Source organism: Oryx dammah, unplaced genomic scaffold (genome assembly GCF_014754425.2).
Source record: "Oryx dammah isolate SB20612 unplaced genomic scaffold, SCBI_Odam_1.1 HiC_scaffold_9, whole genome shotgun sequence".
Classification (NCBI taxonomy): Eukaryota; Metazoa; Chordata; class Mammalia; order Artiodactyla; family Bovidae; genus Oryx; species Oryx dammah.
The window spans coordinates 21500143-21527048 of record NW_024070193.1 but is presented as its reverse complement, the minus strand read 5'-3'; the positions used below and the strand labels follow the sequence as shown (position 1 = coordinate 21527048).

The 26906-nt window shown below is 42.6% G+C and overlaps 1 protein-coding gene across 24 annotated transcripts in view; it reads left to right on the top strand.

Annotated features, from left to right (window-relative positions):
• CADPS (calcium dependent secretion activator) overlaps positions 1-26906 on the top strand; it is a 473124-nt gene that overhangs the window by 410527 nt on the left and 35691 nt on the right. For all 24 annotated transcript variants that reach the window (XM_040246540.1, XM_040246563.1, XM_040246549.1 and 21 more), the window contains 2 exons: positions 17312-17344; positions 24197-24304. In XM_040246540.1, coding sequence (XP_040102474.1) covers positions 17312-17344; positions 24197-24304 — 141 coding nt within the window. The remainder of the gene's footprint in view (positions 1-17311; positions 17345-24196; positions 24305-26906) is intronic.

Sequence of the window (26906 nt, the reverse complement as noted above, 5' to 3'; positions counted from 1 at the left end):
GCTCTGGAGCCTCCAAGGAAAAGGGAGGATGTAAGAGGCACCCACTGCCAGCAGACAGAATGATTACATCAGATTCCCTGAAGCCCCCTAAAATTTACCTAAGATTCCCCCCCATCACCCACATCCATTTGAGATGGTCACAGCATAGCATGGAAACTGCTCAGGTTAGGGAGGATAAAGCCCACCTTAGGGCTGTTGAGGGCCTCCAGCTCCACTGTCTGACCAGTCTCCTAGGTCTCAAATTACCCTCATTCACCGTTTTCCCCTTTTTTCAGCATTTTAATTGTTTTGCCACTTAGATATGAAATGCAGTGGACATGCTTCTCTTCCTGCTAGAATCTGAGGCCAGGGCTGATGTTCCTGCAGATGAAGCAGCAGCTTGGACTGCTTCAGTGCAGAGCCCCTGAGGGCAGGCCAGAGAGCATGACTGCCAGCTCGGTCAAGGACCAGAACTGGATCAAGGGTATTCACTTATGTCCACAGAACGGTTTGATCAGGAAGCAGTTCAAAGTGTAGCGTGGGCTGAGGTTGGTCCTGACTTATCAGTGTTACCTCTGCTGGCGTTCCATTTTTCCTTTGGCTTCAGGGAACACCAGCAAGGGAGAAATGGCTTTTTACAGTGTGGGCTGGTGATGGCGGTATAGACAGAGAGGTCTTGGTTCTTCCTTAGAGGGTAACCTCATCAAATTATCAGATGCTAGATTCATGTGATTCAAGTCATTTGGCTTCTGCACTTCAGAGTAGAGGTGCCTGCCTTGGACAGAAGCACCAGCCATGGTAGTAAATGCTTCCATGCTTTGAACATGACGTGTGCCAGGCACAGTGCTAAGTGAATGACATGCATTTTCTCATCCAATCCTCACAGTCACCCTATGTAATAGATATGATGATTATCCCATTTAACAGATGAGATAAGTTGAGTAATGTGCCCAGCTGAGTCTTACCCAGCTGGTAAAACTCCACCTTAGATCTGCTTAATTATCACCAGAATGTTATTCCACATAGAAGCTAAGAAACCCGTGGATGAAGGTAATTAGTGACTGTTCCCAGAACCATCGACTGTATGTGATCATTCTTAAAGGAAAGAGTCATCTATTTCTCACATCTCATCAGCAAAAGTATGTTATAATTTACCCACCAGCCAATTAGTTTTGCAGTAAAACCAAAGGAATAGATAGACACACAGCATCTCCCCACTTCCTTTATGCTTTCTGAACAATCTTTAGTTTTATGCTGCTCCATTCAACACGTTTATGAAGCACCTACTATGTGCTAGGCACTGGGAGCTTAGCAATGAATGAGAGGAACATTGTCTCTTATTGTATATTCCTATGAGGGACACATTCTCAACAAGTAATTTACAAGCGTAGTGATTATGCAGAGTAGCTGATGCAATTGGACCATAGCCCAAAGGGACCCAGCCTCATCTGGGAGGCCATAGAGGAAAGACATTTGAGCAGAGGTCTAATAGATAAGTAAAATCTCACCTGGTAAAGAAGAAAACAAAGAATGTCCAAAGTACAAAGACTTGGAGAAGAAAAAAGTAAAAAGTGAAAGTGAAGTTGCTCAGTTGTGTCCGACTCTTTGTGACCCCATGGACTCTAGCCTACCAGGCTCTTCCATTCATGAAATCTTCCAAGCAAGAGGACTGGAGTGGGTTGCCATTTCCTTCTCCAGGGTGTCTTCCCAACCCTGGATCGAACCCGGGTTTCCCACATTTCTGGAAGACACTTGACCGTCTGAGCCACCAGAGAAGCCCCGAAGGTCTGTTTCATTCTGGAAACTGGAAGTTCATTGTGACTCAGGGTAGGGCCAGAGCCAAAGCGGGAAAATGACAGGGATGGAGTTGGATGGAGTTAAGGATCTAGTCCTGAGCCTGTGGTTATGGGATTTAAGGGTTTGCATAGAGACATTATGGAAGTTGATTCAGTCAGAGAAGTTAAGAGAGGCCATAGAGAGCCCAGCTGCCTTCTACAAGCTAGTGTTGGGTTTGCGGTCTTCTTGTTTTGAAGCTTTGAGCCACTAGTGGAAAGGCAAGACTTACGTTGTCTAAAGTGCTTTGTTCACATGGACCAAACAAAAACAGCTTGCCCTGAAATGCTCAAGAACTGTAAAATACCGATCTGCCGTGTCTTCTATGGACTTCTTTCATCAGCTGCTCCCCAGTGTTTCAGAGCTTGACATCCACTTTGGGGTCTGTGACAGATAATTTTATCACCTAGTAGGACATCATCCTCATTCCAGTTCATGCGTTGAAAACACACGTGACAATTCACATACCTGCTGTCCAAGGCAGCCCTTCAGAAGAAATAAAGTCAGCGTCCAAAGTTAACCATCTCCCTTAGTATTCTTCAGTGAACAGACCAAGTATTCGGGGTGAACATGACATGGACCCAGTATTTTCTTTAGACCATGAGGTGCTGAACTACAGGGTCATAGAAAGGTCAGCTATGAGAGAAATGCCTGACAAACTTGTGCATGGCTTCAAACAGAAAATAATTGTCCTGAAATTAAAAGATAGAGATTCTGACCAGACCTGAGTCACATGCAGTGGGAAGCTTATCCCCAGAAAGGTAGAAGAAGAGACGTGATTGTGAAGCCCAGACTTACAGAAATGTGAGAAAGTCATTGAACATTTTGGAGTCTCACTTTCTTCATCTGTAAAGTGGTGATGCTAATGCCTACCTCAAAGACGCGAGGGAACAGTTAGGTACAAAGTGAGCATTGGCCTGGTATGATACCTGGCATGTTATGGAGGGTACCATAAATAGCCATTCTTAACCTTCCTTCAACCTTGACTATTCATTGGAAGGACTGCTGCTGAAGCTCTAGTACTTTGATCACCTGATGTAAAGAGCCCACTCATTGGAAAAGACCCTGATGCTGGGAAAGACTGAGGGCAGGAGGAAAAGAGGGTGACAGGATGAGATGGTTGGATGGCATCACCAATGCAATGAACATGAGTTTGAGCAAACTCTGGGAGACAGTGATGGACAGGGAAGCCTCATGTGCTGCAGTCCATGAGGTCGCAAAGAATTAGGCACAACTTAGCAAGTAAAGAACTAAAGAGCCTCTTGATGAAAGTGAAAGAGGAGAGTGAAAAAGTTGGCTTAAAACTCAACATTCAGAAAACTAAGATCACGGCATCCAGTCCCATCACTTCATGGCAAATAGATGGGGAAATAATGGAAACAGAGACTTTATTTTGGGGGGCCCCAAAATCACTGCAGATGGTGACTGCAGCCATGAAATTAAAAGATGCTTGCTCCTTGGAAGAAAAGTTATGACCAACCTGGACAGGATATTAAAAAGCAGAGACATTACTTTGCCAACAAAGGTCCATCTAGTCAAAGCTATGGTTTTTCCAGTGATCATATATGGATGTGAGAGTTGGACTGTAAAGAAAGCTGAGCGCCAAAGAATTGATGCTTTTGAACTGTGGTGTTGGAAAAGACTCTTGAGAGTGCTGTGGACTGCAAGGAGATCCAACCAGGCCATCCTAAAGGAAATCAGTCCCGAATACTCATTGGAAGGACTGATGCTGAAGCTGGAACTCCAATACTTTGGCCACATGATGCGAAGAACTGACTCAACGTAAAGACCCTGATGCTGGGAAAGATTGAAGGCAGGAGGAGAAGGGGATGACAGAAGATGAGATGGTTGGATGGCATCACTGACTCGATGGACATGAGTTTGAGTAGGCTCTGGGAGCTGGTGATGGACAGGGAAGCCTGGCGTGCTGCTGTCCATGGAGTTGCAAGGAGTTGGACGCAACTGAAAACTGAACTGACTGACTGAGCAAGTAAGCAACAACAACCTTCCTTCAACTTAAACCTGTGGGAAGGTTGAAATGACCCTAATGCTTTTAACCACAGTTTTCTCACTGGTTCAGTCCTTAGCATAGCATCTTTTCTCCTAATCAACCCAAACTACTACCTGTAACAGAATCAACCAAAACTCTCTTATAAGTTCTTATAACTTCCATTTCAGCACATTTCCATATTCAGAAATTGGATTCCTCAAAGATATTTTCCATTAACTTTAGTATACTTTTAGCATTTCTCACTTTAATTCTTTAGGAACTTTTCATTCATACATGATCTCTAGAATACCTCTCTATGAATCAAAATAGTTCCGTTACCAGAGTTGAATCTTCCATTCTCCAAGCAAATGTTAAATTGAGCCAAGTTTATTTCAACATACAGCAAGCCATACTTACTTGTCAAGTTCTGCCCCTTACCATATTATAATCTTGAACACCTTAATTAACTTCTTGTCTTAATTTACTGACCCATACAATAGGAATAATAATACCTAGATTATGTGGTATTTTTAGAAATAAATGAGAAAATGCTATATATCTGCAATGGGATAAGCATTCAGAGTCACAGAGAGTTGGACAGGACTGAGCGACTTCACTCAAGCATTCAGTACTTATTTTAATACTGGTATGTTTGTGGTTGTTACTGTGGTTAATATCACTGAGTCCTGGGTATTACAGTCAGTTACTTAATCAGCCACCATGTTTTAAATGATGGCTCTATGCGAATTATTGAGCTAGAGTTGTAGAACAGGGAAGACTTTTTTTAAAAAGACTTGATTTCTGTTAACTGAAAGGTACAATCTAGAGTCCATACAACACAAGGACCTGAGATTTTCTGGTCCATTGTTTCCAGTGATGTGCTCAGTTTCTACCTGCTGTTAAGAGCAAATTCTTTGCAGTTCTTTTCATGTTCACCTTTAGTGATGTCTTGGAAGCTTGACATTGACCTAGTAAAAGTGCTTATCCACAGAAATTAGCAGATTCTACCAACCAAGGCTGCTGTTTCTGCTGCTTCTTCCCTTTCTTCCTCTTCTTCCTCCTCCTCCTTCTTCTTTTTGACAGCCTTTCCTAGTGTATCACTGAGTATTTACCAAATGTAGCGGACAGTCTACATGTTATGTGAGAAGGTGTCAGATGTGGCAAAAACTCAGTATTAAATAACACCAGTCAAGTCGTGAGAAAGTTATTTCTTTTTTAATTGTATTTTCCTCCATATCCTTCTATCAGGGAGAAAGTTTCCTTTGAGTGTTTGCCTCTCAGACTTCTCCAAATTTTCAGATCTTCATGCCTAACAAAAGGAGAGACAGAATGAGCAGCCTCAGACACAGCACCCTTATCAGGCAACCCCGTCTACCTAGAAAGTAATCACTTCCTCATATGTATGTTGTATTTATTTTTACACTTACCTTCTCTTCTTGAGAGTGATACTGAGTTTCCATTTATGGCGGTGATACCAGGTTTCTTTTTAGAATTAAGTATTTAAAAAGTGAGCCAATATAAAGGAGAATATTAAGTAAATAAGTAAATACAATACATACAGATGGCCCATGGGCAATAGCCCAAATCAGGAAGATGGTATCGATGCCAAAAGTTTGGGAAGTTGTAATACATTCTAGCCACCCCATTTTGCAGTTGTTTACAGTGAGACCAGAGAAGGAAAATGACTTGAGCAAGTCATTTTGACATAGAACCCAGACCTCCCGTCTTATCAATGTGTTTGTTTTCCCTGATCTTTACCTGAGATGCGGTAAAGAAAAAAAAATGCGGGGGAGAAAAAATGCTTCACTCTGTAGCAGACCTAGTCTGGCTATAAGAGGTTATCTCTGGCAGCAGCAGTGTAAGCACTGTATACCCTTGAGTTCAAGGTGAGGCAGCTGCAGGGATAGGGGAAGGCAGCAGGGGTGACAAGTGGTGCCCTCGTGTAGAAACATTACCATTCAGTACAGGCTACCTTGGCTCAGCACCAGGGCCATGTGGAAGCGAGGACACGAGTAAGACATGGCCCCTGGCCTCTTACAGCTTACATTCAGTTGGGCTTCTTGGTGTTGAGAGGTGTTTACAAGATAAAACCCGAAAATGGCAGAAGTGGGCAAGGGCCCCCTTACTAGTGTTGCTTCTTTATTTTCTGGCCGTGCTGGGTCTTCGCTGTGGCAAGCAGTCTCTGCAGTTGCTGTGTGCGAGCTCCCTGCAGTGGGTTCTGTTGTTGCAGAGCACAGACACTAGGGCAGGTGTGCTCAGTGGGGGCGGCGCATGGGCTTAGTTGTCCTGGGACAGGTGGAGTCTTAGTTCCCCAACCAGGGGTCAAACCTGCGTCTCCTGCATTGAAAGGCAGACTCCCTGGACCACCAGGGAAGTCCCAATATAATCAAATCAAAACAAGCCTTTATTCCTTCATGGAGAGTTTCCAGAATTAAAGCTCTCCATTCTGCATTTCCACGTTTCCCCTAAAGTGAGACGATGTCATGTCAGTAAGCACATGGAAGAGCAGCTCAGTAGCCTTGAGAGGGCACAGACCCTGGAGTCCAGCGGACCCGCGTTCACACACCTGCTCCATGACACTGCCAACTTGGGGTCCTTTAAAAGTCACTAAACCTCTCTGAGCCTCAATTTCCTCATCTCTAAAGGGTAATAACCATCACCCCTCCCAGTGTGAGGGTTAATTACCAATAAATCGCTTAGTCTCGTGCCAGGGAAATAATAAGCTTGTGACCATTGTTGAGTCTCAGCAGCATGAGAAGAAAGAGTGGTTTTGGAGGAGCCCTTGAGCCTTGCAGAAATCCTCCCTGGGAAGTAATGGTTGGGACAGAAATGAGGGAGAGTGGAAAGAAAAACAGGTCTCCTTCCATCGGGCATCTGTTCGGAAGCCCCAGGGGGGAAGAGAGATGAGAACATACACTTCCTGGACCCAGTCTCGGAGCACAGTACCCTGGGCAACAGGAGATGCGAACAATTCTCCTCGTTAATGAGGCTGCGGCGCCTAATCAGCGCATGGAACAGAATGCTTTTGCTTAATAGAGATCATTTCCCTGCCTCTTGCCCAACTCCCCAGCAGTGCCAGCAGCTCTTTGTTTGATGAAAGGTGGGGACGTAGAGTAGTGTGGTGGGATGGGCTGGAGGAGGTATTATTACCCTCATTACTATGATAATAGTTTAATCACGATCAATATTTATGAACATGCACAGAAGCCGTGCAATCAACCAGCAGCCCTGCAACTCGTGTTCTTGCCTAAGGAGGCTTTCCAGGGAAGCCTGGGCTCTCTCCTACCTTCCCCCAGTCCCTCTGAAGCTCTCCAGTGGTCCTCAGAGGTTATTTCAGAATATCCATGATAGTTCCATCAGTTGTTACATATGAAGTCTTGTTGTGATGATAGGTGAATAGCATCATAATATTACCTTCTTGGACTTCTCAGGTGGTGCTAGTAGTAAAGAACCCGCCTGTCAATGCAGGAGACATAAGAGACGCAGGTTTGATCCCTGAGTCAAGAAGATCCCTGGAGGAGGGCATGGCAACCGACTCCAGTATTCTTGCCTGGAGAATCCCATGGACAAAAGAGCCTGGAGGGTTACAGTCCGTAGGGTCTCAAAGAGTTGGACACAAACGAAGCAACTGAGCGCAGACCCTCTTTGCTTTTTAAAGTAGATCCATAAGCCATGATCTGGATTTTATCCTCAAACTTAGGTAAATTGTTTTGTGAACAAAGGTGTGGCAGGGTAGGGGGCAGCATAATGCAGTAATGAATCCTTTGAAGTCAGATCCATTTTTGTTCAGATCCCAGGTTTGCCTTATGTTAGCTGTGTTCCCTGGGGAAAGCAGCTTAACCTCTCTGAGTGATAGTTCCTTCACTTGTAAAATGAGAAGACATGTTATGAAAAGAATTGGCTAGATACTGTAAATTAGGCATCCGTATTTTTATGTACAACTTTATGTCAAGTGACTTCCCCGGTAGCTCAGTCGGTAAAGAACCCGCCTGCAGTGCAGACCTGGGTTTGATCTCTGAGTGGGGAAGATCCCCTGGAGAAAGAAATGGCAAACCACTCCAGAATCCTTGCCTGGAAAATCCCATAGACAAAGGAGCCTGGTGGGCTGCAGTCCATAGGGTGGCAAAGAGTCGGGCACAACTGATTGAGTAACACTTTCCCTTTCACTCTATATCAAGTGTTCTTTCTGTGTTGTCTGTGAAAAGACAATTGCTTTCCCAAAATTCATAGAGCCAGTCATTGAAAAAACAATAGTGAGAGTCTGAATTTAGAATCCAATACTCTCTCTCTCTTATCTGAAAAAAAAATTGTTTTAAGTTCCACTTACAGGCAATTTAGAGAAATTTTATTTGAAAACATTTTGATGCTTGACTCTTATCTTTCAAATGTGAATCACATTTTGAAAGCCAGTGATTATCTTGCTGAGCAGCGGCCTTCTGATGACCTACCCATAAACAGTTTTTGAGGTCACAGTTCCCACATCTGGTAAAAATCCTGCCCTCCTAAAAAGGAAAGCAGAGGAAAATGGCCTCACACTGAATGTGTGTCTGTGTGGCATGAGTACGGTGCTGACACAGGCACAGCACTTCCCAGTTGGCCAGAAACAACCTTGATCTGCAGCAAGCATTGAAAACACTTCAGCCCCTCTGGTGGCAGAGCTCTGGGAACCCGTCATGCTGTCTGCAATTCCAGATCCACTTCAGGGCTGTGTTTTGCTCCAGTGCTCAGAAAGTGCTGGAAGGGGCTTTCACTGTAATTGTCACTTGGCCCCAAGCAAGAGCCACCGAGGTTTGCTCAACTGCTCACCCGCACACACAGTCCCAGTACATCCACCCACTGGCACATTCTGTCTCCCCCAAGCCGTCAGTCCCTCGGTTGGCACTTGCAATTCATTCCTCTTCCCAAGATGCACTTAGAGCATCCAGATTATGTATTGAGGGGGGGTTTTGCTAGGTTTTGCTGCTCAGAAACATGATTTCAGTCAAGCAAAAACCTTGAAGAAGTTACCCTGGAGAAGATACAGTCTTCCTGCAAATGCTAGAATGCTGAAAATTCTATCGCTGGTTTTGTTCTTTTTGCAATAATTTCTTATGAAAGAAATATACATATTTGAAATGTGAAATAGAACAGAAACACCGTAATAATTTTTTAAAAGCAACAGTTCTCAGTCCCATCTCTTTCCACTCTCAATCCCTTATTCCTCAAGGGACCCTTTTAAACAAGTTGGCTTTTCTCTTCCTAGCTCTAAGTGCTGTTCTTAAATTGCTCTTTCTGGTTTATCGATCATAGAGATGATTTTTTCCCCTGCTATAGTAGGTAGAGCATTACTCACTTTACCCTCTCTGTTTCTCCTCCCAGCTCCCTTCTATTACAGGTGCATCTATATTACCAGCACTCCCTTGGAATCTTTATCATAATTCCCATCCACCTTAAGTTCTTGTTTCATCCACAGGATGAGGCTCTTGACACCCATCGCTTCTTCCTTCACCTTGCTTCTTCTTCCAACTGATCTCTTGTTCTGATATGAGAATTGAATGATACACTTCTTCATTCTTATCACTAAAAAATGTAATAACCTATATGTATGAATGTCTGTTGAATCTAGACCAGAAGTGTCCAATAGAACTTTATTCAATGACAGAGCTAGTCTATATCTCAACTGTCTGATACAATAGCCACCTGTACTGGAAATGTGGCTTTCAACTAAAAAGTTGGATTTTTAGTTGCATTTCTTTTTCAGTTATCTAAATTTAAATAGCCACTTGTACCTATCTGATAGTGCAGGGCCAGACCAAGGTCAATATAAAGGTTTGACAACCTAGAACAACCTGATTTTCCAACAGAAATGATATTAAGAGCTGGCGCATAGTTCTTACTGTGAACCAGGAGCTATTCTGAAAAGTCAGTTAATAACCCATCTACTCCATGAAAAGTTCTATTATCCTCATTTTATAGATGAGGAAAGTGAGGCATAGAAAAGTGAAGTAAATTGTCTACTAAGTGGTAGATCTAGAATTTGGCCCCATGTCATCTAACCCGAGTCTGTGCTCTCAGCTGCTTCTCCACACTGCCTCTAAGCCCTGTTAGAAATGCCCACGTCCTTTTTCACATAGTTCCAATCTGCCGATTAATGATGGACTCATGTTTCTCCCATGTTACTGGCCTAAGCGATGCTTATCATGGGGGCTTATGTGCTTGTATAGCCCATTCCATCTCTGCCACACAACAAAAGAGAGCACAAGAACTAGAGACTGAAGACACAGAGGGGCACGTGTAGGGATGCAAGGCAAATTAGCTGATCTTACTAATGGAATAGAAAGGCTGCTCATTTAGCCTGCAGTTCCAACAGTAGTAACAGTAGCAAGTACTGAGCACTTGTGTGTCCTTTATTATGCCCCATGTGTGTATCATCTTAGTTAAATCTCATGACAGCCCAGAGAGCTACAGATGACGTATCTCAAAGGTACTGGGAATATTAATGAGCTGGTTCATAAAAAGCACTGAGAACAGAGCCTGGCACAGAGTGACTAGGCAGCGCACACTGCCTGTTGTAATCTTGCTATCTCCCTGCCAGTTCTGCCTGCTGGCCACTGCTGCATTATCTAGTACCTGTGCAAAGAGTCTTCATTTATCTCTGTTGTTTTTTCCCTTTCCCTGTTACCGTAGTTTTTCCTGGAGCCTCATTTCCAGAGCTTTTGTTAATATTAAAATATTATTACCCTTGTGTTTTCCTGCTGGAGTATTTATGAACTTTTCAAGGTGTGGGAAGTGTTCCCTGCTTCACAGCCTTCCTAGCAGCTGCCTCCTAAGAGTTGCATTTCTGTAAGAAATCCAGAGAAGACCCTGAGCTCTGTTCCCTATTATCATAGATAAGGACAGGAGGCCAACAGGCTGGACAAATAGATAGTCAAATCATTAATGGTCATACTGAGATGAGAAATGTGCATTTCATGATTTTTCCCCACCCTCATCCCAATGGCTTCCACTTAAGCAAGTTCTAGTCCAGAAGTCAGAAAACTTCTTCTGGAAAGAGCCAGATAGTGAAAATTTTTTACTTTATAAGTTGCATAGTTTCTGTCACAGTAATGCATGCTCTGCCTTGTAGCATGAAAGCAGCTATCAGCAAGATGTAAATGAATGGGTATGGCTGTGTTCCAGTAAAACTTTATCGATGAACACTGAAATGTCAGTTTCTTGTCACTGTCTTATGTCAGGGAATAAGATTCTTCTTTTGATTTTCTTTCATTTAAAAATGTGAAAACCATTTTTAACTTGTGAACCACACAAAAACAGGCAGCAGACTAGATCTGACCCACAGGCAAGAGTTTACCAACCTTTTTGCTAGTCTATAAACTACAACTAAGAACTCACTTGGTACAGTTGCTCCCAGCTAACTACATGTGAGTTAGACCCCCTAGTAACAATATTAGCTAATATTTCTTAAGCTCTTACTGGGTACCAGTTATTACATTATTCCAGAGAGCACTGGAAGCTTCTATTCTGGATACAGAATAAAGAGTACCATGCTCAGCAAGTCATTCTTTCAACACTTTTTAAATTTTTTATTTTATATTGGAATATAGTTGATTGACAATTTTGTGTTCATTTCAGGTATACAACAAAGTGATTTAGTTATACATACACACATATCTGCTCTTTTTCAGGTTCTTTTCCATATAGGTGATTACAGAGTGTTGAGTGGAGTCCCCTGTCTTTGTTGATTATTTTTTATTTAGCCTCTACCGTATACCAGGCACTGTAGATAGTGAGGAGAAAAAAAGGAAATTCTTATTCCTCATGGAGCCTACAGTCTAGACATGAGGATAGTGATAAATGATAAAATTCAACTAATAAAGATAAAATCATTTTATAGATGATAGTGGCACAAAGTATGATACTGAGATACTGAACTGCCTCAACTCTCAAAAAAAAAAACGATTTCTAAGGTCTTCTTGGTTAGGGAAATGGAAAAAGAGGCAAAATAGCACCATGATCCTTGCAGCAGATATTTCACAAGCCAAGCATTGAAGTAGATATTGCTGGGCCCTTGAAAGAGCAGTGTGGTCAGCATTTTTTAGGCAAAGGCAGAGAAATCAGCTCAGAGCTCTTGTGAAGTCAAACAGAAACGGGTGGAGTCAGCTCATGCAGAGAATAAATCGTTGGCTTGGTTGGTTTTTGTCTTTTTTTGTTTTTAAGTGACCGCAAGGAGAAAGAGAACTCAGGCAGTCGCTAATGCAGTGGTATCTGTTCTGACTTCTTTTTTCTTCCATCTTTGCGTCCTACCCACCAGATTTCTGTTTGCAAAAAGGGCCTAATCCACTTTTTTTTTTTGTCTGTGCATTGATTTAATAGTATCAAACCCTGAGGTCCTCGTGGTCTGCACCTGGGTTGCTTTTTCCCCTAATGAAGCAAGAGAAGTGGTTTAAGCCCCCGCCGTGCTCCCTGTCAGAGCCACACAATGATTAACTCAGGTCCCCTTATTAGGACCGGGCAGAAGAAAATCCCTTAGTCATCAGCATTGTGAAAATCCCAGAATGGTGAGTGTTCAATGAAAAGATTACCTTTGGGCACCTGAAAAATAATGGGGGAGCTCAATAGAGTAACCATTAAGCCTGTCTACACACGCTAAGTCAGGTGGAGGGTCTAGGTAATTAGCTGGGACATTCAAAGCCAGAGAAACCATTTTGGACCTTCTGCCCTGAGTCGGCACAGATTATTATTCAAATCCCTCAAATATTTTTCAAGGAAAAGCCATTTTAGGTTGTGTCTACATACAGTGAGAAACAGGACTTAAATATGACTGGTTAAATAAAGTGGTTTGATAGATTTTTTTTAAAAACTGGATTATAGACAGCTTGGGGGATGTGAGGTTCAAAGCTGTAACTTACTGCCTGTGTGACTTTAAGCCAAATTGCTTCCTTACTCGCAGCCTCAGTTTCGTCAGCTGTAAAATGGGACTGTTAATAGGATTCTTTTTCAAAGGTTGTTGTGAGGATTAAATATAACAAGTGCAGTCTTCCTAACTCAGCACCTGGCAAGTAGGAAGCACTCAAGAAATATTACTTATAATTATGAGTCGTGGCAGAGGACATGACTCATTCTGGGTGTTTGGAGAGATTGTGCATTTAGACACCATCCAAGGAAGGGGCCGTGAGTCAAGCATCAGTGGCTTCCATCCCTGTCCCCTAATGCAGGGCCCAGGACCTGAGAATTGTTCTTTCCTGAAGACCTGTGCAAATATGATCAGCTGGTCTTACCACCTTTACCCTTGGTCTCCGTCAACTTCTCCTAGTTTGTGTGTCTCTTTTGAACCCAGAATTGGCTCTGTCTGGTCAAGAGGTGAGGGTGGGGTGTTTATGGATACTCCTAGAGAGGAGGCAGGCATTCTTTGTCCCACCAAAGGGGATGGTGGGAAAGTAGGGAGTCTTAGGAAATGAAGTCCGGCTGAAGTCACAGTTCTTGCCTCTCCCTTGGAGGGCAGTTGGGTCCCTATAGAGAAAGGATGGTATCTGGGCAAACCCCTCTCCCTCAGCCTTTTCTCCTATGCCATAGGGCACTTAGCTTTGTACTAGAGAGTGCTAGGGATATGTGATTGAGTGTACAGAGCACCCTGACTTGGGGAATTGCCCTCCCACTCGTGCCCTGGCTCGGGCAGCCTGAGGAAGGGAGTAGAAGAGAACACTGCCTCGGTGTTCTAGAGAGGAGTCTACTGCATATGGTGTTCACCAGACTGAGAACCAGCTAAGATACCTGCTGGAAACCTGGGGAGATTCCAGCATCCTTTTTATGGTGAGAAATTGCTCATGGACTAGACATGAGCAGTGAAACTGTCTCCATGGCCACTGGGATGTGGAGCTGGTACTTGATCTACACCAGTAATCCAACGTTGGAGTAAGAAGAGGTACATGTAGTAGCTTTTACCACATCTGCAGCTCTGTTCTTCACCCTTAGCTGGATTACCTCGTCCAATCCCCTCCATATTCCTTTGAGGAACATTATAATTGTCCCATTTGCAGAGTAGGCTCAGAAGTTAATTAACTTGGTCAAAGTCACCTGGTGTGCACTCAGATTTTCTGACCCTTGACAATGATTCGAAATCCCTATTGAGTTGGGAGGATCTGGTGCTTCCTCTCTACTTAGCATATAGCTGGCCAAAGACAGTCCTGTGGATACTTAAAAAAAAAAAAAGGCAGCACATAAAGGTTGACATTAAGCAGGAAAGGGCTCTGTAGGGGCCACGGTTCGATCCTGGTTCTGTCAGCTTACTTACTCTGCTACATCTTGACATGTGTACTGAAAAACAAACAAATGAGAAAACAGAGCTAATAGTAGCTTTCTATCTTTTTTAAAAACTTACTTAGTTATTCATTTTTGGCCGTGCTGGGTCTTCTTTGCTGCACACGGGCTTCCTCTAGCTGTAGCAAGCGGGGGCTGCTCTCCAGTTGCGGTGCCCAGGTTTCTTCTTGCGGTGGCCTCCCTTGGTGCAGAGCATGGGCTCTAGAGCACCCAGGCCTCAGTAGTTGCAGCACATGGGCTCAGCAGTTATGCCTCTTGGTCTCTAGAGCACAGGCTCAGTAGTTGTGCACGGGCTCAGTTGCCCCATGACAGGTGAGATCCTCCTGGACCAGGGATCGAACCCATGTCCCTGCATTGCAATGTGGATTCCTAACCACTAGACCACCAGGGGAGTCCCAGCATTCTGTCTCTTAAGAAGATGAGCAGCAGACAACGGGAAGCAGTCTTAGAGGCAATCTCTTGCGCGAGGAAAAGCTCACGTCGGAGCATCCTGCATACCTCATGCTTGAGCTCCTCCAGCAAAATGTCCTCGGTCACAGAGACAGCCAGCGCCTGGCTGGACCAAGATAGCTGTTTTCACCTTCCTTTAGAGTCCCATTGTGTTCCTCATCCTTCCTGATTGTATGCTCAAGAATTACCATGACCTAGTTCAACCCTTCTACATTGAAGGTCCTTACTGAACTACATGAAGGTTTTCATTTCCTTTGCCATTAGCCCTTCCTTTTCCAGACACTTCTCCTTCACTTTTCTTGTAGAAGACACTTCCAGACCGCCCTGGGTCCTCAACATCCTCCTTCAAGTTCAGTGGCCAGAAGCAAAAATGATACAGCACATCTTTCTAAATAATAATAGGACCACAACTTATTCTGTGCTGTTTTTTATTATGGGATGGGAGAAAGGTTAATAGGTTAAGTGCAAGTCAGCAGTTATCAACTTTTTTAAAAAGACCCGTGAACTGAGTGCTGGTGCATGTAGCAGAGGGGATGATTTTCATCTGGATACAGAGTTTACCTTATCTTCCCAATCTGATTTGAAAGGAATAGGCTCTGACTGGTATCCTTTTCTGGGTTCAAACTGCATGTTGGTGGGAAGAGTGGGCGTGTTGAAAGGTTGATCATTTCAGCTGTGGCAAAACTCTTACCAACTGCCAAGCACTCACTCAACAGAGCGAAGGAGGCAATTTGTAGCTGAGATGAAGAATTTTGTCAGCAACTGCCTGCCTGACCACTGAAGCTCACCTTCCTCACACTTTCTACTGGTGGTGAGAAGATCGGGAGTTCAAAAGGAAAAGTTAGGGCTCAGGAGACCTGCATCTTAGTTGGGCTTCTCTGCCTTCTGGCCTAGGTCAGGATCAAATAAATTTTTAAATTCAGTGGGTTTTAATGTTCTCAATAGTCAATAGATAGGATTAATAGCCCTCCCCCCCTTTTGCAGGTTGGCTTAAAAAGAAACAATACATGAAAATGTTTTGCAAAGTGAAAAACATCATAGAAATGTTAAATGTTAATGTACATAGAGGAGACGTGAAAGGAGAGTCACCCTCTTGCTCAAACTAAATTCTAGAACAGGAATAAAGAGGTAATAGTTCAGGTTGAGAATCATTTAGCAAAATGTTAATTATGTGAAATCTAGAAAGCTTTCCTCATACTCTCTTTAACAGCCCAGAGTGGGTTCACTCCTTCACCCACCATGCTTTGCAAGCACCCAGCTTTATATGCAACCCTTTGGGCTTTCAGACTGACTCCTGCAGTGACTTCTCCATCTTGTCTGCTTATCCCTTAAGCATCCTGAAGCCAGCGCTGGTCACTAGCTGCTTCTTCCTTCTACAGATTTTCCCTGAGTGCCCTTTCTAAGCCAGATACTAAATGAGTCACAGGAAATAGCCATGGGCAAGACATGACATTGTGTGGGAGACAGACATTGCAGAGAAATGACTGAATTGCAGTTGCAATCAGAGCTGCAAAGAAAAAAAAATGTAGGGTTCTCAGAGAATCTGTAACAGGATACTCTGGGAATCATCTAGGGTGTTGGTGGTGATTTCAGGAGATAGAATGCATTGTCCTCTCAAAACTTTACTAATCAGTGTGTATTCTACACTTTAAAGTTTACAAAACACTTTCTCATACATTTTTTTCACTTAATCAGGTAGGTTATCAACCCTACAAACTACGCAGTACTGTCACCCTATTCTAGAAATTGAGTAACCTAGGCGAAGGGACTCCAGAGTGATGATCTGAAGGTCAACTACTAATATTAACAGTTCTGTCACTTACAGAACTTTTGACTCCAAATCCTGTACTCTTTCTACTCTGCCCATTGGCTCACTGATTTCTCCTTTTTTGTTGTTAAGTTTTTAATTGTGGTAAAAGTCACATAATATAAAACCTATTATTTTAACCATATTTAATGGTACACTTCAGTAACACTAAGTACATTCACATTGTTGTACAACTCTCACCATTATCCATCTCCTAAAATTGTCACCTTCCTAAATTGAAACTCTCCTCGTTAAACACCAAGTCCTCAGTCTCCCACCCCACCCCACCCCCAGCCCTTGGCATCTTTGAGTGTACTTTCTGACTTTGAATTTGACTATTCTAGGTATTTCATGTAAGTGGAATAAGACCACATTTGTCTCCACCTAATGTAGATTAGAATGCATTTTTAAGGTTAACTTTATATATACCCTATGAGTTGACATTTTAAGAAGTGGCTTTGAGAAAAGAGCAACAGGGACAAATACTCCCTTGGATATTTTCCTGGGAGACGTGTGGGTGAATGTGGTGATTCCAATACTGGGGTGCAGTGGGAGGGGAGGGTGCTAAAATCCTACTTGGCTTGCAGCCAAAAAATTCAAATATAAACAAAAGCAATATTGCAAAAAATTTGATGAGTACTTTAAAAATGGTCCACATCAAAATAATAATGATAATAATTTATTTTAAGGGGAGGGAGGAAAATGCAGAACCCCCACACTAGATCCAGTGTGTCAGTAAAACTTTGCTGTCTTTCTCTTTTTCTCTCCAAAGCAGTGGGTCTTGCTTGCAGAAAAAAATAGCAAACAGATTTTATTGTTTTAGTACCTTTCTTGTGTTTCCTGGTCAGCTCTGTCTGCCAGCAGATTGTTTTAACTCTGATGGTGATACAGCATCGAGCTGTGAACAGCTAAACATAAACACCAGCCTCACTTCCATTCTCTCCTTTCCTCCTTAGGTGAAGGCAGCTTCCAAATACGTGGATGTGCCTGTGAGTACTTGAAAACTGTTTTTCTTGGGGGAAGGGGTTGGCTTTCATGAGAATTTTGATGGTGCTCTTTTCATTAGTTGCCACTAAATTGTATAGTCCTGACTTGGATCACCAGAAGGCAAGAATATTTCCTGGTAAAATCGTTCTGAGATGAGAAGAGGGTATGGTTTCTTTCAGCAGGAAAAAGAGATCGTATTTGAGGGTGACTCTGATTCACTTTCGTTTCCATCTCCATTGGTTTTTCTGGCATATTTCATTCTGTTATCATCCGGCTCCCCTCCCCTCCTATGTGCACACCTTGGGAGTAGGGCGTTGAGCTAGAAATTTGCACAAGCATGCCAGCATTTTTTAAAAACAAATAAATTCGGAATTTGTTCATTTTGGGGTCAATTCTGCAATTGTTTTAAAGAAACCTTACAAAACTGCTTATAATTAGTCCAGACCTCATTAATGAAGAGAGCTCTCCAAGTTCACAGATAAAGCACTCAAAGTTGCCCAAAATTTACATTTAAATTGAGGTTAAGTACTACACATGAATGCTAGAGTGTGGGATTACCTGTGATAAATCAGGATACATTTATAGACCGACTTGGGCCTGCCTATTAGCAAAATAAAATTGGAGAGATTTAAATATATTCCAATAAAGGGGAAAAGAAAATGATTCTGTTTCTCCATTTCTAACAAAAGAGGTGTGAGTCTATTATAAAATATTAAATTTAAAGAGCTTATCTCAACAGCCACCAAGGGCCTTGTACTCAGCGTTTCTCATTCTGAACGTGGTTAAGTACCCTCCTTGTTCAAATACTTATTTGTTAAAATTTGTTTTTTTCTAAAAGGATTTATATTAACATTTAAATTCATTTCTCCAGGAAGCTCAGTGTGTAATGGTTTATTGGCTTATTTCTCAAAGGATGGCAAAATGGAAAATTGGAGGGAGTTTAGCATTAGCATATATTTTGTTTGTTTAATGAAAGAATGTACAATCAATAATTATGCTTTGAATTTATATAATACTTCTCATCAGGGGACCCCCAACTCCTTCATGGAGATAGTCCTTAAAATGGAGAAGAGAAAAAGCTCACATACCTGGAGCTAGGAGAGAAGTAATTTATTTTCGCAAAAGCCCCAGAGTAGAAACTTCCAGTCCACGGGGAGCAGACTACTCAAGTTTTTGAGCCTGGTTCTCCATCCTTAAAATAGGGATAAAAACGCACATCACAGATTCACTCTGCAGATTACATAGCACATACATGGGACACTCTCTTCTGCAGCAGGAGCAGGGTGGGGTGGGGGGAGATACTTCTTTTCTGTTGCACAAGGGAGGAAGTGGGATGAATTGTTGACATCCACCCTGGCCTAGCCTGGGCTTCAGCAGTCATAGAAAGGGAGTTTATAGTCCCCAACCCAAAGATCTGGTAACTGAAGGCTGTTTTCTGTTACACCTCAAAGCAAAGGGAAGATCTCACCAATGAGATTTAAACAGATTTAAACAGGTGGGCATCCTTAAATAGGTGGGCAAGACCTAAATGTTGGAAAAAACTGATTTGGCAGTTGGTTCTATCAACTGAAATTATTGGGGGCAGAGGTCAAAAAAAGTCAAGTATTGGTAATGTCACTTGGCTCAACCCACTTCCTGTGAGCCAGGCTCGGATTTATTGTCAAGATGTGGACAAAATGGATTCTATGTCGACACAAAAGGCACAAAAATCAATTAGCCAAGTTTCCCCCGCCTAAGGAGACAGAGAAAGTGATACAGTATGTCCCCAAATGTGGTACACTTCCCACCCACAATATACAATCTTATAGGAACAAAAACTGCAACCAAGCCTTATAAACAACCTCTGTGTGTGAGGCATTGTTCGAAGCACTTTACATTTAACCTTCACAACACTCCCCCTTTGAGATGAGGAAACCGTGGCCCTGAGAGGTTGGCTTGCTGAGGATCCCACGGTTCATGAGAGGCACAGCTGAGCCTTAATGTTCTTAAACACTACGTCATCTGCCGGATATGATTTCCTTTAGTGCATAGACAAACATCTTTTTTTGGAAAACCGAGAAATTATTTTAATGAATATTAGAAAAAGACAATTGGCATGTCAAATGTGCTCTTTCACCATGATTTCACCTATTAGTACGCCTTGGGGACAAAGCTCAACTTTAAACTTAAGTTCCTTAGAGTATTTTTGCAGCAAATCCCTGGTGGCTCAGACAATAATATTATAGCAAATGTTTTAATAAATAATTTTCCAGAAAACATTAGTACAGGATACACATGTACTATATATACATTGTTCACCCAGAGTAAATAATAGTTTACTTCTCAATAATTATTTACTTCTCGAAACAGCCCTAGGAGGGGAGTAATAGGACCATCGTGTTTCACCGTGAGGAAACTGAGGCACAGGGAGGTTCCATGGCTGCCACGGTCACCTGACGAGTTGACGGGTGCATGAACCTTCAAGCGCTAGCGGCTTGATACAGAGCCGCTGGCTCCCAAGAGTCAGTGGTGTGTGTTTGCTTCCAACTCTGCCTTCAGTGAGGGCACGTTGGTAGCTCAAACTCAGCCTTGGGGGGAGTATTTACAACACAAAACTGTCAAGCATTACACTTCAAGGTTGGTTGTTTTGTTTGGTTGTTTTTGTCTTGAAGAGCCAGTCTACCAGCTCACCAGCAAATATCACCTATTAAATCAGTAGTCCCCAAACCAGAATGTGCAGAGGTGATAGTTGGCAAGGCTTTTTCAGTTTGTTTCAGTTGTTTTTGCTGTTTTAATAGAGATTCCCAGCCCCTTGCCTCCGGAGATTCTGACTCAGCCATTCTGGGGTGAAGCCTGGAGATCTCTAAGAAGCTGTCCACTAGATTCTGGTATTCTGCACAACTCTGGGATCCAGTGGCTAAATCAGTGATTCTTGACCTTTGTTCTATACTGGAAACATAGGGAGTTTTTTTTTTTTTACAAGTAACACTATGAGGTTGCTCGGCAGCTTAAAGGGGAATCTCTGGGTGTGGGGTCTAGGCATAGCTTCCCATATCCTTCTCATTTGCAGCCAGGTTTAAGAACTCTGGGATAAAATCATCTCTTAAGTTGTTTCTAGTTCTGGTGAGTTGACTTCTGTTGCCCTGTGAAGTTTTTGGCACACAGTTTGTTGGTTTAGTTTCTTGTGGGGACTCGTATTTAGTTACTGTAGACATTTGTCTCTTAATTATCTACACTAAGAGAGAGAAGCGCTATTATCAGTCATTCAAAACATTGCATGATCCCCAAAGCACATCTCTTTGTCTTAGGGGGAGTATTCAACCCTTCAGAACGGAGCAGATTTGCATTCCTAATTAGGGCTTGGAGAAGGCAATGGCACCCCACTCCAGTACTCTTGCCTGGAAAATCCCATGGGCGGAGGAGCCTGGTAGGCTGCAGTCCATGGGGTCGCTAAGAGTCAAACACGACTGAGCGACTTCACTTTCACGCATTGGAGAAGGAAATGGCAACCCACTCCAGTGTTCTTGCCTGGAGAATTGCTTTAGGATGCTGGAAATTTTAATTCATTTCCCTCAAGCTCAGAAATATCCTGGGAGGAACACACCATGATTAAAATGTCCTATTTCTTCCAAGCCACCAAGTGGCTTCTTCAAATTGTCTTCTACACATGGATTATAGTTAACTATATGGGGATTTATATGGTCATTATTTGTTTAATTATTTTTTAAAATCTACATCTCATGCTGTCAGTCTGTCCAAGGCACATTTAAAATAAGCAATGTAATTGTGAAATATTAAAAACCATCCTATAAAGTTTTTCCCATTGCTACTAGATAGCCATGTGGTTTAAAGTGAAATGAAAGTCGCTCAGTTGTGTCCGACTCTGCGACACCGTGGAATTGTCCAGGCCAGAACACTGGAGTGGATGGCCTTTCCCTCCTCCAGGGGATCTTCCCAACCCAGGGATCAAACCCAGGTCTCCCGCATCGCAGGCTGATTCTTTACCAGCTGAGCCACAAGGGAAGCTTCATTTATCTAATAACATCAGTTGTTCAACCAACAATGTTTTTCATCTACAACTACAAGTTAGCTTGTTGGTCAGTGAACAGTTACAAGTGTAACCATTTTGGTTGAAAACCTGCTTAGAATGCATTGCACAACCTTCTCTACCTCTTTTAAATGGGAACTGACAGTACTTGCACCTTTTCCCTGTGACCAGGGATCCCCAGTGGCCATTTAGAGACCTGCTCCCCCAAGGACTTCCCAAGACATAGCCCTTCACAGCCCCAAACCTCAGTGTATGCTGAGTCTACATGTCTGATGCTCCAGTTTGGCAACCTTCTCCCACAAGCTAAGGGTATCAGGAAAGGTGGTAACTTTTGTCAGCACCTCTGTTTCAAATAAGTCCCCTCATCGCCCTTCCTGGTCCACCAAAGGATGGAAAACAGGCTTGTCAGAATTGGACAAAAAGCTGGTCAAAAATGTGGGGACCAGAGGACTTTGAGAAAACACATTTTCATGCAGACTTGGTCTTTTTTTTTTTTTGACATTAGTTTCTCTGAAGCAACTTTTTTCTTCTTGGTTCCAAAGTAGATTCCAAAGGTAGGTAAGGTCATGAAGTGATATAATCTTGCGGGGGATGCGGGGTCAAGAATCATAGTGGCTTATGTTTAAATAGCAATTTATGGCCTTTGAGGCAGTTTAACTTTCATTATTTTAGCTGATGATCATAACAATCCTTGAAGGTAAGTAGGAGAGCTATTATTAATCCCATTTTACAGATGGTTATAACCAAAGCCCAGAGAAGTTGAAATGACTTTCAAAAGCTCCATTGTGTGGGAGATCAAATAAAAAATCCATGTAGTGTGACTGAGTAGCTTAAATAAGGAAGTGGGACAGAGACTTATTCATTCATGATTTTGTTCATTTGGGAAATATTTAGTGAGCACATACTATGTGCCATCATTCCTGTGCTGAGGATACAATTTAAACAATAGATCAGATAAGGTCCCTGTATTCATGGAGCTTATGTGCTAAGTGGGAGAAGACAAAAAGCAATTAAATATATTATACAGTGTCAGATATTGGTGAGTGCTATGAAGAAAAATAAAAGCTCAGTCAAAAACTCAGTTTTGTAACTACCTGGGTGAGCTGAACTGCACTAATATTTATTTTCAGAGTTTTAAAGCATAAATGAAAAGCCCCTTTGAGGACAGCAATTTAGTGAAAAGAGGAGGAGGGGTGAAAATAACCGTTATTGTAGATCGCTATTGTGGTTACAAACAGGTCTGCTGAATTTGGCTTTGAATCTTAGCTCTAAGATGGCTGCCCGCATCCAGGAAAAGTCAACGTCTGCCACAAGTATCACCAGGGAAGAAATGGAAACAATAATAAGTTTCTCAAGTGCCCCAGGTAGGGGCCCCATCCCCACTGAGGATGTCCTGTGATGTGTGGCTGCCAAAGGGAGCGGAGGAGAGAGTTGCCAGCTTAGAACTGATAGCTATCACTTACATCTCATTGGAGAACCTCTATGGTTTCGTATCATAAAACTGCAACAATTATAGGACCATCACACAACCTGCTCAATCCATTCACTGAAAATTGCTTGAAAGTGTAGCAGTTGACTACTGCGGCTTTGAGTTGTCCTCATTGTTTTTCAAATTAATACCTTGTCATTGTTTCAGCAGGTGTTAAGAAATGTTAGTAGCATCCCAGGGGCCAGGCATTGGCCCTTTGCTTGATAATTGTTTGCTTTGTATCAGGAAAAAAAAAAAAAAATACAGTCCTACTGTTTCCAAACCTTCCTCATTTTCACCCTGGAAATTACACAGAAGTGTTAACTAACTTCAATTTGCAGTGCCTGACAGTCACGTCTTGTAGAAAAATGATACTTTGTGATCTAAGGTAAAGTCACAGTAATGAAAACTAATCTTTTTAGTTATTAGCAAACATACATATCGACTGTGGAAATTTAAGGGGTTTGTGGCAGCTCTCCTAATGACCCACATTACAGTGTTTTAATAGGTTTCTTTGGAGAAAACTTTGATTGCGACATCTCAGGCAGTATGCATTGTTAGTTTAGTTTTCTTTTTATTCCCATAAATGATTTTGAAACTACTGAATGAGACCACCTGCTTACCTTTCCAGAACATCTAATTTATTTAATTCCCCCTCCCCATCTTTTTGAATCCTTGGACTCTAAAGCTATATCAGGAAGAAAGACAATTGGTTGAATGAGTAAACTAATAAGGAAATACTCACTATATACTCAGGTTAAACTACCCCACAATATGACTTGCGTAGGAGGTGGTATAGATTGAAATGGAATTTTTTTACTTGTCATATCCTCAGTTTTTTTAATTGAGGGAATCAGGGAAAGCTGTCATTTTTCTAATATTATTTAAGGACAGACAGTGGAAGATAGAGTATTTTTGAGTATTTTTTGATGGAGGTTTCAACCAAAAGAAAAACCAGAGAATATCTCTCTGTTATCTGGTGAAGATTTATCCATTAGAGTATCTTTGCCAGAAAAAAATAATAATAATGGGGGGAAAGAAAAAAAAAAAAAAACACCTGTACAACCCTGCAATCTCAACCTCCCTCTTGCCAGGTTGAATTTCTAGAAAGAGCTGGAGATTTTAATATCAGTTTCAGTTCCTGGAATCTCAGTCCAGGCTGTGGATAGTGATGCCATATATGGTGGACCCTCTGGATTTGGTGTGCTCTGGACCGCTCCCAGCTCTAGGGGAGAGTTTCAAACTCCAGGGGAAGTGCTGGGGATCCAGGCAGGGTGAAGTGGGCAGAGCATGCAGGGGTAGTCGAGAAAGAGCCACTGTCTGAGAATTCCATGTTCACGTTCTCCTGTTTCTTTGCAGAAACCTGGGATGGACGTGGCCGATGCGTACGTGACTTTCGTCCGCCACTCTCAGGATGTCCTTCGTGATAAGGTCAATGAGGAGATGTATATAGAAAGGTTATTTGATGTAAGTAAATGCCTTCTCCTCCTTGAAGGCCAAGGAGGAGACCCTCCAAAATGTGACAAAATAAAGAGACAGGAGGATAAGTCACATTTTGAGAAAATGGATTGGTCCTGATGCAAACTAAATCTTTTCCTTCCCCTCCACCTTAGGCTCTTATCTGTCCTGTGTCTGTCCCCAACCCTCCCTGGCGTGGCCGTGTCTCAGTTCCCACCTGTGTGATACATAGCGTGCCGGCTCCTCCCTGCACGAAGCTTGTGAGGTGGCAGCTTCCTCTAACTGGCAAAGACCTTCCTGGGTCATGGTTCCCCTTCTTGCATCCCAGCCCTGCTTTAGGGAGATGCTCCCTGCCGTCTGGGAGACTGCGACTGGCTCCTCTCCTGAGGGTGGTTCACAGCTGTGGCATGCAGCTGTTGCAGGAAGCGTAGCATTGTTATCACTTCAAAGACGATTGCGTTTCCGGAAGATTAGAAATCTTTAGCTAGCCCTGGGTTTTGGCAAACACTTAATGTTAGTTCCTTGTTCTTTTGCTGTTTTAAACCGGGGTGTCCCTTCCCCACCTCTCCCACCCCACCCACTTGAAAATTTGGAAAAAGAAGCAGGGGTATAAAGAGCAGTTACATCAGGCTGCCAGACCTGGCTTGAAGTTCAGAGAACACATTTCTGAGGGGTACTAGTTACTAAGTAAACTTACTTCCACTGTGACTACATCTGCACTCCCAAAGCAAAGCACTGAGGTCAAAAGCAAAAAATAAAAGGAATCTGCTTCGGTCTCAAATTTTCTGCCTCTTTCAGCCCAAAGCAGATGGGGCTGCCTGATTTAGCCAGATATTTTGTTTCAAGTTCCCACCGAATTTGCCAGTGTAGACCCGGCCAGAGTGCATGGAAGCCGGTGTCCTTGTCTCCGTGTGGCTCTAATTGTACGGCCTACTTCTGTCTTGTGAAGCGTGAGCTCCTCCTGTCCAGGTTTCCGTACTTTGAGTGCCAGCTCGAACATTAATGTTTTGGTCTACTATGGAATCCGTGTTTCTATATTTTTTCCATGATTGTGTTCAGCAATTTACATCGAATTTGTGTGTGTGTGTGTGTGTGTGTGTGTGTTTTTGTTCCGTGGCTAAGTGAGCTCATTGTTGGCACCGCTTAAGAATCTGCAGCTCCTGACTTTTCTGCGCTTTGTCTTCCAGCTCATTTGCTTTCCTCGTGTGTTGAAAAGGCTCCTGTCTTTTTTTTTTCTCTTTTCTAATCATCCCCTTTCTGTGTTCAATATCGCTCTTTCCTCTGCATCACCTTTCTTCGAGAAAACCCTTCCTACTTTTTAATTCCCACCCGTCCTCTCTCAGATTAAAATGGAACTTATCTCTCATGTCAAATGTTTTATCACATTATATCAAGTGGCATGAATTAGAATCAAATAATCTTCCTGTGTACATCTTCTAGCATGGCCCACATCCACTGAGAATGCCTCATACATGCATAAAGCTCACCGGCGGGTCCTCTCCCTTCTCTGCATGCGTGCCTTTATGAAAGTACCAAGCCTGGAGTGTCTGGGGCCCAATCACCCAGCCAATAGGCATTGAAAACAGTCAGGCAGCACGCTTGGGTCTGCGTTTTGGAGTGTGAACTCTCTGCCTATCTCTGCTGAATGAAATTCCAAGCCACAAATGTTCAGGAAGCCCCTGGGGTTGTTCTTTTCAATGCCTAGGTTGCCTTTTTTCTTTTCTTTGATCAGTATCTTCTAATTCTCAGTTTTGTGTGGCCCCCGTGTGCATGTGTGTGTGTGTTTCTGTGTGAGTGTGTGTGTGAATAACCCAGTGCTCTCCAAAACTTTCAGACACCTAGTACTGAATTTCATGTTGAATCCACAGTTTAGCCTATTATTTCATTGACAAACAAGCCACTTTTTCCTCCTGATTTTTTTTAAATTAGAAGTTGTACATGGTGGGGGAAAAAATGTTTTTAAGGTGGCTTTGTCAAAGGCAGCAAGGCAGATTGTCCTTTTCTGGGGCTTTTTTAAAGGGAAAGTACAACTGGATCTTGATTTTAAAAGTACGGTTGTAGCTTTGGCCAGCACAGATGGTAAACTGGACTTGCCCAACTGTTGAAGAACAGAGGCAAATTCAAGCCCTCTGGTCATTGGTGTGAATTAATAATGAAAAGAAACAATACACAGAGTATGTTTCTCGGAATGCAAATTATGTTTAGAGTTATTCAGAAATTCACAAGTATGTCAAATCCCTTGTGGAATTACAAACTGACTAGCATAAAATGGCATCAGTAATATTATCAAAATCCCCACAATTTAATCTCCCGTTGTCCTAATTCTGTTTTTCCAAAGGAATCTTAATTGTACTTCCCTGAATATCTGAGTTTAAAACTTAACCATTACAATCATTCACTGAACACCTCTGTCGAAAAAAATTTTTCAGCAGTTTTATTTCAAGATAGCGAATTTCTGTGCCATTTACTTCCTTACTTCTCAAATAACCTGCTCCCCTAATTTACAGAATATCGGTGCTAGGCAACCTAACCGATGTCGTGCAGGAAAAGTTCTTGAATCTGTCATGATTTTAAAACATTTGTCATTCGATAAAACCCAGAGCTTCTCAAG